We start from the raw sequence: 16,720 nt of genomic DNA on the forward strand, positions 1-16,720 counted from the left end.
AAATCCAAACCCAATCTACCTCTGCAGGACATTGCACATGTACGTCTTCTATGTTTACATTGCGCACTGCACGCTTTATACATGTATATAACCTCGTTTCTTGGATTTTTGCACTAATAGTAATTTTTGTAAATTTGTGATTTATGCCTTGTGTTTTTCTTTCCTTAAGTCCTTACAATTTATGTCATAGGCTGCTGAGAGGATTCACAGAGTAAGAATTTCATTGTATGGTGTAACGAACTGTTTACTGTACACATGACAATAAACTCTTGAATCTTGAAAATCCATGGTGAGGTTGCCAGGGAATGCAGTCCACAATTTTCACCCGGAATATTTAGGACACAACATATTACTCGTAAAGTATATGCTGTTTCCACAAAATCCAACCCTTTCTTTACCTTTCAGCATTAGCTATACCTGATAGCATTAGCTTCATACTTTAGCTTTATCCACAACCTTTACCTTTTTGCATTAGCTATACCTGACAGCATTAGCTTCATACTTTAGCTTTTAGCTTTACCTGACAGGATTAGCATCACACCTTAGCTTTTAGTTTTAATTGACAGCATTAGCGTCATACTTTAGCTTTATCCACAACCTTTACCTTTTAGCATTAGCTACACCTGATAGCATTAGCTTCATACTTTAGCTTTTAGTTTTACCTGACAGCATTAGCTTCATACTTTAGCTTTATCCACAACCTTTACCTTTTTGCATTAGCTATACCTGATAGCATTAGCTTCATACTTTAGCTTTTAGTTTTACCTGACAGCATTAGCTTCATACTTTAGCTTTATCCACAACCTTTACCTTTTAGCATTAGCTTCATACTTTAGCTTTTAGTTTTACCTGACAGCATTAGCTTCATACTTTAGCTTTATCCACAACCTTTACCTTTTTGCATTAGCTATACCTGGCTGACAGCATTAGCTACACCTGATAGCATTAGCGCCATACTTTAGCTTTTAGCATTAGCTATACCTGATAGCATTAGCTTCATACTTTAGCTTTTAGCTTTACCTGACAGGATCAGCATCACACTTTAGCTTTTAGTTTTACCTGACAGCATTAGCTTCATACTTCAGCTTTATCCACAACCTTTGCCTTTTTGCATTAGCGTCATACTTTAGCTTTATCCACAACCTTTACCTTTTAGCATTAGCTATACCTGATAGCATTAGCTTCATACTTTAGCTTTTAGCTTTACCTGACAGGATTAGCATCACACTTTAGCTTTTAGTTTTACCTGACAGCATTAATGTCATACTTTAGCTTTATCCATAACCTTTACCTTTTTGCATTAGCTTCACACCTTAGCTTTTAGTTTTACCTTACAGCATTAGCGTCATACTTTAGCTTTATCCACAACCTTTACCTTTTAGCATTAGCTACACCTGATAGCATTAGCGTCATACTTTAGCTTTTAGTTTTACCTTACAGCATTAGCGTCATACTTTAGCTTTATCCACAACCTTTACCTTTTAGCATTAGCTACACCTGATAGCATTAGCTTCATACTTTAGCTTTATCCACAACCTTTACCTTTTTGCATTAGCTTCATATTTTAGCTTTTAGTTTTACCTGACAGCATTAGCTTCCTACTTTAGCTTTATCCACAACCTTTACCTTTTTGCATTAGCTACACCTGATAGCATTAGCGCCATACTTTAGCTTTTAGCATTAGCTAGAGTGCCTGCTTTTCAGCATGAGCCCTGTACTTAGCTACAGTGTGGCTATGTTCAAGAAGATTCTCACAGTTAATGCTATTAACGATTAACTGATCGATTGATAAATTGGTGTGCGACAAACTTTCGCACAGGGAGCCGTTTTATGGTCCTCTTGTGCCACAAAGTGATGTCTGGGACACGGAGTCAACGGTCCTCCACAAACCGCTTTGTGGGAACAACCAAGACGAGCGAGAGCTGATCAGAGCATAGCCACACTAGTCACCGTGTGAATGTCCATCAGCTTGTCCACAGTGATGTCCACCCTCACACACCACCTGGTGGCACTATCCATTTCACCTGAGCCCCACTAGACAACCACATTCGCATTTATTTAGCACAGGCTCTTCTCCCAGATAGAGCCATTTACACAGCTGGGTAATTTTTTACCCTGCCAGTTCAGAGTAAGTTCCTTAGTCAAGAGTGCGACAGCAGGAGGTGGGATTCAAACCCGGGTCCCGCCCCGAAATAAAGCAACTGTGTGGGATAACACCGACAGCATTTGTGGTACCTGTGTGTGTTCGTTAAAAAAAAGGGTTGAGTGAGAAAACGGTACAAACAGCTTTAACGACTGATAATCGAACCCTGGTCTCGCCAGCGCTAACCACAGCATCAACATGTCCAGGAGCCTTGCTGAGGATTCTGGGAGCACTGAACCATGTTAATATATTTAATATGAGCGAGAAATTCAACACAGACCATCATCTTACGGTTGTTTGTTCAAGCTTGTTCATAAAGGTGGCACGGTGAGTAACGATGCTGTCTCAGCGCCTAGCTGGCCCGAGAGGACGTGGGTTCGATCCCCGCTCAGTCGGTGTGGCTTTCCTCTGGGTGCTCTGGTTTCCTCCCACAGTCCAAAGACATGCAGTTCAGATTCACCCAGAGTGTGTGAGTGATAGAGAGAGTGTGTTCTACTGATGAGTGACCCAGTGTAAGTCACCACGGTGACTAAGGTGTGTGGGCTGATAACACGAGATAGAGTTCACCTGAATTCACTTTGGAGAAAAGTATCTGCTACATAAATAAATGTAAAGGTACTTGTGATTTACTCCTGTTAATTACTCTGCTGTAAAAATGGGTCAAAAACTCTGTTGCTTTGAACACCAGCATCAGCTATGTGATACATGATTAATAACAACAATCAGAAGCGACACCTGATTTTTCCAAATGAACCATCAGCTTCTCGTACAGGGAACCAGGTCGTTTCTTCTGATTATAGAATTGTATTTTTTATTGTGCCTGCAGGAAATTAACGGAAATGTACTCCTCGTATTTGCATCACTGTGTGTGCCGCTGCTCCTCCTTTGAGATCAAAAAGTTTTCATCCATCCATCCATCCATCCATGAACGTGTCTGTCTATCTATGTACAGTAGCTTGGCAGCAGTTTTTTTGTGTGTGTGTGTGTGTGTGTGTGTGTGTGTGTGTGTGTGTGTGTGTGTGTGTTCGTGTTCTTCACACACAATGCATGCACCGTTGGCACAGAGAGCAGCGGCACAATTCAATTTCCTGCGCCATCGCTCGCCATCAGCTGCTGCCCGCCAGGACTCCTCACCATCAACACTTCCTCCCCGCGAAGCTGATGGAGACAGGGAGGGGGGGGACAAAATCGTTTCCCCGACTCAGCAGCTCACACGGCGCTGGTAGCGAGGCGCAGATGGGCAACCGGAGCTGGACACATTCTCTGTCTCAGAGTCATGCAGAGAGCAGCTCCCCCTCACACCGCACACCCCCCAGGCCTCCAACTCAGAACACAACCCCCCCCCCACATCAGCCAGGATCTTAAATGCTAAATTTAACCTGTTTGTGGAATATTTAGCATTTATACAAGTTAATGAAGGTATCGGCTAAATTGTAGTCATTTGGTCGAACAGACGGCCCGGCTAACAGAGTAAAAACACAGCGATTGTACCGCAATGAGTTCTCAGTCGTTAAATATAAATAACTTTTCTCCAAATCAATTTGCAGCGTTAGGTTTGTACACGAAACTGCTGTACTTACCTTTATTTACACACCGACACAGCTGCGACATTTTTACTCTACCGGCTCAGAGTACGTACCGCGGTTAGAGGGACCTGGTGCCATTATATTACTACGCAACACCGACCGAGTGCAGGGGCTGCGACAGCTTACGGCACATTTCCTGTTGCTGAGGCTGCTGGAGCGGAGGGGACAGAGTAAAACAGCGTAAGAGTGCTCGTGCTGTATTTATATAAAGGTTACGCAAGGTCATGTTGAAAGACCCTGTAATTCTCCAGGGGTAAACATCAGCTCTGAGCGTGTTTGTTCTCAAAATTATGTTTTTATATTGCATAAACTGGGGAGCGGAGAACCACACAGCCCCCCTCCCCTGCCACTCACCTGCCCTTATTCCCAGTTTCACCCTGGATCCAATACCTTTTCATATACTGTATGTATGTATGTATGTATGTATGTATGTATGTATTCATCCATAAATATATATATAAGAATGACATCAGCATGCTTTCCGGACAGCGGGGGGGGGGGGGGGGGGGTGTGTGTCTAGACTCTGAGGTCGCAGGTTCGCATCCCACCTCCTGCTGTACTACCCATGATCAAGGTACTTCTCCTGAACTAACACAGTAAAAATTACCCTGCTGTATAAATGGGTAAATCACTAAGCAGTTTAACAGTGTAAGTGGTTTTGGAGAGAAGCATCAGGTAAATGGATAAAAATGTAATGTAATACCTTGATAAGCTGAGAAAAGTATCAGAGTTACAAAATACTAAATGCATATATCAAAATACTAGTAACGATATACATATATCAGACAACTAGTAAACTTATGAACTGTGGCGTAACTACTATACAGTTCTTTTTAAAATATGTATTATACAGTAAGGAACTTCAAATAAAAGGGTCATAAAGCAAATAGGATATTTTTCCAAGCGGCTCCTTTGTTAACAGTCATATAAAAAATATTTAAAAAATTACGCCACAAACGCAATATAGCGTCCTTCACATGAGAGCAGAAGACGTGCGGAGATGCAGAAAAATTAAGGGCCGATTTCAGCGCGAAAACAGCAGCTTTGGTTCGGTTCAGTCCCCCGATGGCTGGAAAACAGCCAGAATTCCTTTTGTCCTACGTGAGTTCGGCGAGGGGGTGGGGGTTGGAGGGGGGGGTAGACGGAAACTGGGGAGCGAATCCAGGCGACCGCCTTACCGGAGAGCAGGGCGAATTGGCGGTGCAGCTGCTCGATGACGTCCACCGCCAGCAGGGGGCGCACTTCCTGCTGCATGATCTCATCTGTGCGAACATGGGGTAGGGGGGAGGGGTGGGGCACAGTCAGCTGCAGTAAATCACAAGGAGACTTGGAAAGTGTGGGCATAACGGGCAGACAAAGCAGATTTTATGGGATTATCAGAGAAACCCAGACCCAGGTACTGTTACGCCTTGGCCTGCGGGTCAGACGAGCACGTGACGCCTGGGAATATACCGCGGTACAGCCGTTTTCCAGGAAAACGCCCCGGTGTTTCTCACAATCGTGCGGCTGCTGCGGCGGAGATGGAGGGCAGGGTCACGAGAGCGGGTCCTCGTCCCCGTGGCCTTTCGGAGGTCTCATCTTAGCGCAAAACAACGTGGCTTTTCACTGGACGCGTCCCTCCAAATCGAGGGACCGTTTTTTTTTTCCAAGAAGGGGCAATTTATTACTACTATTACCATTATTCATAGCTCTAATGGCCGAGATCGTGTCCCGACGCAGCGGGGGACAGAACCGCCTCTGTCCCGGGCCATAAAGGGCTGCATTAATGAAGCGTAGGCGGGCCGCGTTAAAGAGATGGAGCGTCCGCTGGGGAGTCGCACCCTGGACCAGGGCAGAGGACCAAAGTCGAGGTCTGAAGATGGAGCGGGGATGTCGGGCTCGCGATCTGCGAGCAACTCGGCACTCGGGTTCATGCCGCGACCTCCCCTTACAGTCACTGTCCTTTCGGCACTTCCACAGACAGGCAGCAGGGGGCGTACCGGTTAAAGCTGTTGCCATTCCATTCAAAAGACCCGGGTTTAAACCTCCACTCCCTGATCACGGTATTTACACAGAACCGATACAGTAAAAATGGCCATGCCGACAATGGGTGAAACACGGTGAGAACCTTACGAGTCTAACATTGCAGGTCAATTTGAAGAAAAATGGGCCGAGTCTCCGCGGCAACAATACAGCGGTAAATATGAATTTACCGTTCGCATAGTTCCGACTAAAACGGAGCGAGAGTCACGAGTTTCACCGTCCGATTCTCAGTTCGTGGAAGCGACACACCGACGCAGAAGAGCCGCACAAAGAGCGACCTGGAGGAACTTCCTGCCGAGTTCCCTCGGAGGCGCCGCGGCCGAGTTCCCCGCGACCGACAAGGCGGAGCCCAGATCGGTGGCGCGCCGTGGGGTCGAGGCCCAACGTGGAGTCACAGCAGAACCACAGCGGAACGACCGCTCGCGCTGGGATTGAAGGTGCGGGAGATGGAGCAGGTGGAGGGAGCAGTGCTTGGGCCCACCAGAAGGCGTGGGTTCGAATCCCTCCTCCTGCCGTATAGGAATTTACCCTGAACTGATGCAGTAAACATGACCCCACTGTAACAATGAATAGCAGCAAGAATAATCGCATTAAGAATACGGTCACTGTGCGGTTAAGGTCGTACGTGGTCAAGAGCAGCGCACTTTAACACCCGTGGCCCTTGTTCGGTAACGCTCACGCGTGGGACTGAACGGACTCTTTATAAAAGTATGAGTATTTATTAATATTAATGTTTCTAATTAATGTTGCATCTCTGGTGCCTGTTTTTATTTTACTTTATCTCAAGTTTATTCGAAAGAAGCTACATATTGTCATTTCACAGCTGCTTAAGCGAAGCGGTTCGAACCCCGACCCCGACGTTACCCGGGCAACGGCCGCTTCTGGATATAAAAGAGACGCAGCTAATGTATAACGCGGTATTTCTGCAGCAGTACGTCAGCGGAGCTCCAACTGCATCGCATCGCATCGCAGGAACATTCCGGAAGCGACATCCCGCGCGTCGACTTCACAGCCGAGGCGGGGACCCGAACACGCTCACGGGACGCAGCGGCGCTGGGAAACACTAGTCCAGATGTGAGGAGGGTGCGTGACAGCTGGAGCAGCTGCCGGGTGAACCTCGTGAAAGCTGCTGTGTTTTCACCAATATTTCTGTTTTCACTCCGCTTTGAGGTGCCGAGGGGAGCCTGACGGGACGAGGAAACATCACGTTCACGTGACGGAGAAGCACAAAGCCACCTCTGTCGGTCGCGGGCGAGAGCCCACAACCCGCCGGCGCTCGGGCCCTTCGGCCACAGGCGCTCGCACGCTAACCCTTAGCCGCCGCCGTCGGGACCAAAGGGGACCTTCGCTTGGACAAGGCGCCCTTGTACGGCCCTGAGCCACTTCGAGAGCGGAGCGTCACCACTTTACCACGTTTTACTCAAATGGCTCCTGCTTACTCTGGCATCCCGTCCAGGGTGTACCCCTCCCCAGACTCGCGTCCAGCACTTCCGGGATAGGCTCCGGTTCACCACGACCCTGCTCAGGATGCGTGGCTATCGAAACAGGAGGTATGGATGGATGGACAGATGGACGGACGGACGGATGGATGGATCTCCTACTCACAGAGGTTTGTACACTGAGCTACTTACACCGATTTACCCAGCTTTACAGCAGGGTAAATTTTCCTGTATCGATTCAGGGTCAGTACCTTCATCACAGATACTCAAGCGGGAGGTGGGATTCAAACCCAGGTCCTTCCACTGAGGGGTGACTGAATGGCTCTAACCAGAGCGCCACCTGCTGCCCACTTCTTGTGATTTAGTGGGGCGGAACAACAGATGTTTAGATGCATTTGGACACATCTGGATTCTGCATGATTAGTGGCAGAGTTTCAAAGCCATTAAGGACCATCCATCCATCCATCCCTGCGCGTCTACTGCAGGGTCCCCATGGTCCAGAGCCTATCCTGGAGGCATGCACTGCGAGGGAGTTTACACTGTGGACGTTGGGCAATGACACACACACCGAGGGCAATTTAGTGTCGCCAGTCATCCTGAAATACATGTCTTTCGACCGTGGGCGGAAACCAGAGCACTTGGAAGAACCCAACAAAACACGGGGAGATGATGCAAACCACGCACAAAATGACCGGGATTCAAACCCGCGTCCGAACCTACAGCCCGGAAGGTGTAAAGCGGCACCTCCGCTACGTGTTGAAGGGCATCCAGTGGAACATAAATAAGGAGCAGCAGGAAAAATGAGGGCCCAGAGGGAACACCCCCCAACCCCTCCCCCCCCAGGGTGTCTCCAGGCTGTTTTTCCATCACTTCTCTCTGCAGCAGATGGTCCACCTGAAGCTCCAGAGCAGGATGGGACCCAAATTCCATCTGAAGTTTTACTGGCTGTGCTGAAAGAGACCAAGGAGGACCAGACACACGTTCGCTCTGCAAGAACACGCCTCTACACGCCACTACACGCAACTACACGCGTTTTCCGGAACACACCAGTCAGCCCACGCTCACACAGCCAGGACCAAGGAGCGGTGAGGCGTCGGGAAGGATTAGGAGAACTTCAAGGGTGACTTTTGCGGACAACGACCCTTTTGTCTCGCGGTTCAATCACAATGTTGGCCAGCGGCGCCGTTGCCATGGAAACCAGTCACAAAGTGGCAAGAGGAAGTGAAAAATTCAAAACTTACATTCACTTCATTATAGGACTTGCGAAACATCCCACATACATAGAGCACAAACAGCCACAGTGGGAAACGCGCGCGCGCGTCTGTGTGTGTGTGCGTGTGTGTTATTTTGCACTGATGCTATATTTAGATCTACTGAACAGATTTCTCCGCTTTTCCATTTCTTTTGTGTGGTCAAACCCCCCATAACACACACAGCGTCGAGTTCAATTTATGTTCCGTCTGAATTTTTTTAAATAGAAAAAAACTTGTTTTTCTTTTTTCTCAAATTTTTTTTTTTTTTTTTACTGTAAACAAAAAGCTGTTAATGACTAACAGACTGAACTGGGGATTCACACACACCGAGTTTCAGAAGAAAACCTCAGCAGAGAATTTCCTCTGTTCCTGCATTCCTGGTTAATTCCTCCCCGGCTTGTGTGTGTGTGTGTGCGTGCCCGTGTGTGTGTGAGAGGCAGAGACATAAGGAGAGAAACAGCACCCAAATGTGTCTTCAACAACACAGAAAGACAAAACACAGAGGCTCACAAAACCAGGCATGTGCGCAGACGCATACAAACACACTGTCGTACTCCTTCGCACACAAACAGATGCAACACGAGAAACACACGCGTGATGGACACACTGGCTTTCTCTCTATCGCTCACACACACACGCAGGTGGTCTCGTACCTATGACCGGTCCAGTCCTCCTCATGATGATGGCAGCAGGACGGTCGGGTTTAGCGGTCCAGAGTTCAGCAGCTCAGGAAGCCAGGGGCGGCAGCAGACACCCCCTCCAGGGACGCGACCATCCGCGTGTGTGTGTGTGTGTGTACGCGTCCCTCTACCAAGCCCAGCTGCGCCGCACACACATTTTTTGCGCCGAGCCGCGAACCCACGGTCACTTTTTCCAGCCTCACACTTTGTGCAGCAGCGCGCGAGAGAAGCTCCACCAATGGCAGGCGCTCGGCTCGAACCCGTCTCCCCCAGAGCTGCGCCCGCCCCGGGAACCCGCCACCCTCGCACGCTCCCGCGAATTCGCACCACGTGTGCGGACGGCGCGCGCGGACCCTCGCCTCCTCCCACCGCCCCACCCCGCGAGGGGGCCGACCCGGGTTCGAGGCCCCTCTCCTTCCTTCCCGCTGCGTCCGAGCGAAGAAAACAACACGGAGAAGGAGAGAAAAAGGAAGGACTTGGGACCTCGTATTAGCCCTACTGTTACAATCACACTGGGGGGGGGGGGGGGCAAGAGTGAGAAACACACTTGACAGGGTCAGTACCTTCATCAAGGGCACTCGAGCAAGAGGTGGGATTCAAACCCGTGACAGTGAGGGGGAATGGCGCCCCCTGCAGGGCAGCACAGGGCACCTCGCACAGTGGCTGGCGGGAAAATATTCATTATGTGCCATTTTTAATCATAATAATGTGAGATTTGAACATTGAGGTGCAGAGTGGAGAACGGGGGGGGGGCAGTGCTTAGAGCTGCTGCCTCTTGACCGGGAGGTCACAGGTTCGAATCCCACCTCCTGGTGCAGCCCCCTTACCCTGCACTGAGAGAGTAAAGATTACCCTGCTGTGTAAATGGGTACATTGCTGTAGGTCCATATACGACAATTGTTATTAATTTCTCCCCCACCCTGACCAGCAGAACAAGGCACCATGGGGGGGAATTAATAATATTACTAAATATTAACCATAATAATTTAAAACCTAGTATTAAAAAGGCAGTAAACATAACTAAGTACTTGCTTGCACATGACAAGCTATGTTCAGTGCTTAAAAGTCCATGGTAAAAATGTTCACAGAGGTACTGTAGCTGTAACAATTAGTAATAATTCATATTCATCACATATTTCTTGTTTCACACAGAAAACCGCAGGTTTTTTCGCTGCTCCCCGTTTCCACTTCAGTCCATGAGCGCGAACGCCGTCACTCCGCTCAACCATTTATGGCACCAAGAGCAGCTCCAAGGTCAAGTTACTACGTTCATATATTCATATTCATATTCATAGCGGGAGTCTGAGTGGCGCCACTGCCATCGAACCCTGGAATGACAGCTTCATTCGTTGAAGAGCCTGTGATATAAGCGTGATCCTCCCTACACAAGGAGGCCATGTGTGTCACTGTGACCCCCACGAGTCCCCAGAAAGGAAAACAGGAAGAGCGACATCAGAGGCGCTCCCCCCCCCCCCCCCCCAACTGCGTTGCGTGCGCCCAAGCCGCCCACCCCCACGCGTCCCATTTCCCATCAGCCCCTCGTCGCGCCCCAGCGCCACAGCATTCATGCCAAGGCGCTTCGGAGTCGCGCTTCGCTTTGTTGTCTCGTCTCGCGGTGACGTGCAGGAAGTCGGCCGGATGTGGACAGGAGGCCTCGCCGTGTCGGGCGGGACACGTCCCACTGTGGGTCTGAAGCCGGCTCTTGCTGGGGGGGGGGGGGGGGGGGTCCTCTGACCCCCGCGGAGTCGAGAAGGGAGCGACGGCACGCACCTTGTGCCGGGTCCACGCGGGAAGGGAGGGAGGGGTCTGTCTTTGGGTCCGGTGCTACGTCCCCAGCTCACTGTCTCCAAGTGTTGCTCTGGGTCTTGGTTTGGACACCAAGAAGCTGGCTGGGGGGGTCAAGACCAAGAGCGGGGTGCAGTTTAAATACGTCCCGTTTCCTGTGTTTTCCAGCCACTCCAGAACCAAAACCTAGAAATGCAACAGGAGCCGGAAGGGCGTTCGTTCATAACTCGTTGCGTTCGTAACTCAAGTCGCTTTCGATACTACGTCACAATCGCAACAGTCCTGACATCCAGGGACATCCGGGTGTCCCGCCACGGACTGATCGATCGGTGAGGTTCTGTAACAGCCATGGAGATGGTTGAATGAGAAATAATGTTTGTACATTAACATTTCATTAACTTTACGCTACGCTGAAATTAAAAGGCCTCAAAATAAAGAGACGTAACTTCCCTCAGACTCCAAAGCCGACTGCCGAACGGCTCATCCCCTCAGCACGCGTAACATCCCTCGTCTTGTGACAGGGGTGGGGCACTTGGTAGCGTGGTGTTTAGAGCTGCTGCCAATGGACCCAAAGGTCGCAGGTTTGAATCCCACCTCCAGCTGTAGTACCCTCGAGCAAGGCACTTACCCTACATTGCTCCAGTGAATTTCCCCTGCTGTATAAATGGGTAAATGATTGTAAGTTGCTCGGGGAAAAGTATCAGATAAATGTAACTGTGACGGATCGCGGACACCGAGGAACACCGCGCAGCAGCTGTAAACGCCGCGGAGGCGAGTCGAACCGAGGCGGCTCCGCACTCCTGCGCCGCGAGGGTGCGGAACCAGGGGCCGTTCTCGGCGGCACGCGCAGGAAGGGTACGACTCCGGTGAAGGAAGACGATCCGCGGAAGGAGCCGGGAGCAAAAGTGTTTCGCGGAGGAACGGAAAGGCCGAGAAAGCGTTTCGCCCCCGGTTCCTGCGCTCCGGCGTCGCTTTCCGAAAACAGGTCGTTTTTAACCCGATTCCGTGAAGCATTAATCCGCTCAAAGCTCTTTGTGCAGCGGAGCTCAGCGCTTCCGGAAACTGCCCATTCGGTTGTTGATCACTTACTCCACCGGCTCAAGGTGCGACAGCACAGGTGGGATTCGAACCTGTGTCCTTCAAGCGCAGGGCAGCAGCTGTAACCACTATGCCTCCTGCTGGCAAGGGAAAAGGGGTTAAATGAGGTATAAAAAGTTGACTCTGTGTGTGCGCGCGTGCACCCACATCTCCCGCAGGCCACGGTCCCAGGTTTGGCGGAACCCCTCGGTTTATGTTAATGGAATACAGGCCCCGCCCACACGTCCTGCCGGCCCTCAACAATGGGCCACTTCCCTTCCCACCCAGTTCCGCAGAACACGCGCGCGCACACACACACACAAAATCATGCCGACAGTTAAAATTCCAGCAGAAGCTGTCCCCCCCACCCACTCACCCCTTCTCCCCCGCAGCTCCCGCTGACCTTTGACCTCGCTTCTTAAACAGAAGTAAGCTTTTCCTCGGCCCCGCGCCAATGAGGCCTCCGGCTTCCTCACGTAAGCGCTGCGGGCCGAGGGTCACGCGGCCAAACGATCGAAACAGCCGGACGTGACGTGGGGGGTGGGGGCAGAAGGTTCTGGAGAGTCTGGCTGAAATGGGGCGGGTTAGGGGAAAGGAGCCAGGTTCGAATCCCCGCTCCCTTAAGTGATACAGTAAAAATGACCCAGGTATATAAATGGGTAAATCTGTCCAAGCAGCGTGTGTGAGTGAGCGACTGACTGTTTTGGTGTCTATCATCGACTGCATTTTGTTTACAAAATCATTTGTTGAGTGTTTTTAATTTACAAGGACTAGCAAGTGAAAAAGAAAAAGCAGATATTATTAATATTAGTAGTATTTTAACAGGAATAATGTGTGAAAACTGGGGAAAAAAAAAATATAAGAAAGCCCTATTATATAAACAATAAGATGCATGAGTGATGTGTTGTATATCTTTGTGGTTCATATACTGTAATACGGTACAAAGGGGGTTTGCGACTCATGACAAGGTCATTGGGACGGAACCCCGCTGTGTAACGAAACCGAATTTCTGCAACGACACCCGGGTACAGAATACAGAGTTCTGCACAAGACAAATAAAGAGGGAAAATAAGTGGGAGTTCACACCATTGTTTATACAGTGCAAATGCGGAACGGCGCAAGGGGTTCGAAAGCAGAAACAACCATACAAAAAAAAGGAAAACGCGGTAAAAACCACAAGAGTAAAGCAATGAGCGTCAGTCAGTGGATAAGAAGCAGAGACTGGAAATACTGCACATACAGGCCGCACCGGTGGGGATGTTACCAATTACTATTAGAGGACACCAGGGGGTGCAGTGATTGGAGCTGCTGCCCTTGGATCCATAGGTTGCAGGTTCAGTTCCTACCTCCTGCAGCAGTGTCCTTGATCAAGGTTCTTACCCTCGGTTGATAGAGTCAAAATCGCCCTGCTGTATCAATGGGCAAATGAGCAAGCAGATTAATACTGTAAGTGGCTTTGGAGAAAAGTGTTAGATAAATAATAGTGATAATAATATTGAAAAATAATAAATAATGACTAATAATCATAATCTGAAAGGTGAAGCAGTAAAATGTAAACTACAGAAATATGAACGGGGCTCTTCCTACACTGCTGCCTTTTATGGAAATGCCCCATTCAGAAATGTGACATTAATAATAATAATAATAATAATAATAATAATAATAATAATGCACCCATGTAGTAATGGAAAGACTTAAAATCCACTAATAATCATCATCATCATCATCATCATCATGTTTTCACACCTCAGTCCCACTGCCCCCCAAAGCTGCTACAACTAAACTGGCAAATCCTTAAAACAACCACAGACAGTTCAACCCCCCCCCCGGTGCGGTAAAGTACTCTGTCCGGCGAGCCCACCCTCCTTTGACACCGTGGTCTGGCCTGCCACCTACTGAGCAACAGCTCCAACTGCACCACACTGCCTGGGAAGCCAAATCGTACTCGAAGGTCCCAGGTTCGAATCCCCCCCTCCCGCCGCAGAACCCTTGATCACGGCACCTACCCTAATGTGACACAGTAAATATATAAATATGTAAATATGGGGCGGCACGGCGGCACAGCAAGTAGCGCTGCTGTCTCACAGCGTGTGGGTGGTGCGGGAGGACATGGGTTCGATCCCCTGCGTGGAGTTTGCATGTTCTCCCTGTGTCTGCGTGGGTTTCCTCCGGGTGCTCTGGTTTCCTCCCATTATTATTTCCACAGTCATGCCCCAATCCACCGTGTACCAGGGGACGGCGCCGTGTCTCTCGCTCCCTTTAACACACTCCGCTCGATGCCGGCCTGCAAACCTCAGTCCCCCTGAAAACCATTTTCCCACAATTCCAGAGGCAGCACACGGCGCTGTCGCTAAGCTAATCCTCTTAGCGAAATTAGGGCCAGATCCTCGCAGCTGGGAGCCTCACATGACCGCTCACTGTGCGCTTTACTACAGTCAGGGTGTCAATATATACGGCATATGCGGAAACGCTTCTCGGGAGGCATTCGGCTCCGTGCGTCCGGGTACGAAGGGGACGCGACGGCAGCACGGTCCACCTTGCGGTCTCTGGTGTCCAGGTGTCACCTGTGCCGCCGCTCAGAGACGGCGGGATGACTGACACCACGACGTCCGCGTGTTTCGCGAGCGGCCGAACGGGTCCGAGAGAGAGCGCAGGTTCGAAACACGGGAGCTGCAGGAGGACGACGGAGAGACACGGATCAACATGGAGACGCGGCGCTTCTGTGGCACCCGAACTGTCTAGAGCATCTCGCCGTCCACTTCTCGTGAACATGATCACTCCAGCATCACTCTCCAGCGCCGCACGCCGGACCCTCAACCGCTCATCCGCACGGAGGCTCCTGCGATCAAACCGCACGCCAGCCGACCTCTCCTGACCGCCGCTCGCCGACCTCCGGGCGACCCGAACACACGCACGCACGCAGACTTGTCCCTCCAGCAGAAGCCCAGGGCTACCCGAAAGGCCTGCGCTCAGTGCGGAAAGTGCGTGTGTCCCCAGCCTGCGGTACCGCTGCGCCTGTGAGTCGGCGGCATCCGTTATCCGTCGCTATGGCAACAGCCCACATGTCATGTCCTCGCAGCACATCTGCAGTGCAGGCCCGGCAGTGTGCGGCTCCTCCTCGGCGTGGCCGGAACGCATGACCTACATCTCCTGGAAGGAGCAGAAGGACAAACACACACACACACACACACACACACACACACCCTCTGGAGGAGCGACAGCCTGGAAAGAAACCTCCATTTACTCTTGTTTACCATGTTCTGGTCTTACTCTTCATGTTCTGCTGCTGTACCATGAGCTCATCGACATGATACACCATGTTTTGTACATGATGATCTGCACCTACTGTCAGTGACCACGTGACATTTACTGCATTACTCTACCACCACCACCACGATGCCCTTGTACCCACTACACGCGTGACTTTTCACGTATATCTATATAGTATAGTATACCGAAATATATATTTCCGATTTCTCACATTATCTTGGATATTAAGGGGCTCCATCTCGCCGTACATCTCACACACACACACAAATCAAGACGCAACACAGAATTAAACTTCTCGCGCGGTTGAGCGCAGCTCACGCCGCAGAGGGCACAGCCCCGCCCCCACTGCAGGCGCGCTCACTCCGGCGCACACTCTCTCTCACACACTCGCGCGCGAGCAGCGAACACTCACCGGCTCGTGCGACGACGCGGTTCACACACCGCAGCAGCTCCGGCGCGGACATCTCGCGCCTGCAGCCGGAAGAGCGTGCGCGCGCGCGCGCACACACACATACATACGACCACGTCCGTCCTCCCCTCCTGCACCGTGCGCCGGTATAAAGCCACGCCCACGGACCCTCCCCCTCGTTATCCAAAACGGATCGGCGCTTTAATGTTCGGGGGGGGGGCGTTTAAAGAACCCGCAGCGGTTACCTTGGAAACAGCAACCAGGTGACAGCAGATAATAATGACGACTATGATCACGCTCGCACCCGCAGCCCAGTTCAGGTGACATGGTGGTTTCGCTTCCTTATACCCGGAACACCCCCCCACCCCCCCGAGGTAGCCACACCCAGAGGGACAGAGACAGAGACCTGTGTGATATACCTCATTTTCACCTGTCTGTGTGGAAGTCACCTGTCGGCCTGCAGGTGATCATCCCACGTGTGGCTCCGGGCCACCAGGAGCAGGTGGAGGACATGATGAGTGACCTCTAATCATCTTCATCCATAGGGACTTACTGTGTTAGATAACCGACTTGACACTGATTTACCCTTTTATGCAGCAGGGTAATTACAAAGTAAGTCACTATCTTTATCTTTTCCAAGCGATGTTTTGGACATAACTGGTCCAGGTTCTGGAGATTCCCGGGACACCCAGGGTTGGCGAGCTCCTAGCAGCCCTCAGAACGTGGTACACGAAGGCCGTTACCTTGTTTATCACCAGCCGGCGCTGGGAGCAGGAAGTCAGCAGGAAGGGCAGCTGATGAAACCGTAATATCCGAGCGTTTGCACAAGAGCTTCACCAAACCCCGGCATCGTGCTCCATCGGCGAACCCGCTTTTTTCTGTCGACTCCCAGCGCGCAGCAGCGGAAAGGTGCTGCTTCAAACTCGTACTCAAAATACTGGCAAAAACAAACATTTTCATTTTTGTCAGAAACAAGGCTAGGCTGAGTAGCTCAGCAGGTAAAGCTGGTGCCAATGCAGCTGTGCGCGCGCAGCCTCCCTCTATTCATGTCAGTGT

At 50.5% G+C, this 16,720-nt stretch overlaps 1 protein-coding gene across 5 annotated transcripts in view; it reads right to left on the minus strand.

The window, feature by feature from the left end:
- Positions 1 to 15,733, minus strand: part of LOC108921627 (guanine nucleotide exchange factor DBS-like) — a 54,567-nt gene extending 38,834 nt beyond the window's left edge. For 4 of the 5 annotated variants that reach the window (XM_018731170.2, XM_018731168.2, XM_018731171.2 and 1 more), the window contains exons 1-2: positions 15,668 to 15,733; positions 4,908 to 4,991 (exon numbers count right to left, since the gene is read on the minus strand). In XM_018731170.2, coding sequence (XP_018586686.2) covers positions 4,908 to 4,991; positions 15,668 to 15,719 — 136 coding nt within the window. In that variant the 5' untranslated portion in view covers positions 15,720 to 15,733. Of the gene's footprint in view, positions 1 to 4,907; positions 4,992 to 9,096; positions 9,439 to 15,667 lie in introns of those variants that run through there. The other variant, XM_018731169.2, reaches the window with a different exon arrangement.
- Between the last annotated feature and the right edge of the window lie 987 nt (positions 15,734 to 16,720).

The sequence above is a fragment of the Scleropages formosus genome, chromosome 25, assembly GCF_900964775.1.
Source record: "Scleropages formosus chromosome 25, fSclFor1.1, whole genome shotgun sequence".
Taxonomy (NCBI): Eukaryota; Metazoa; Chordata; class Actinopteri; order Osteoglossiformes; family Osteoglossidae; genus Scleropages; species Scleropages formosus.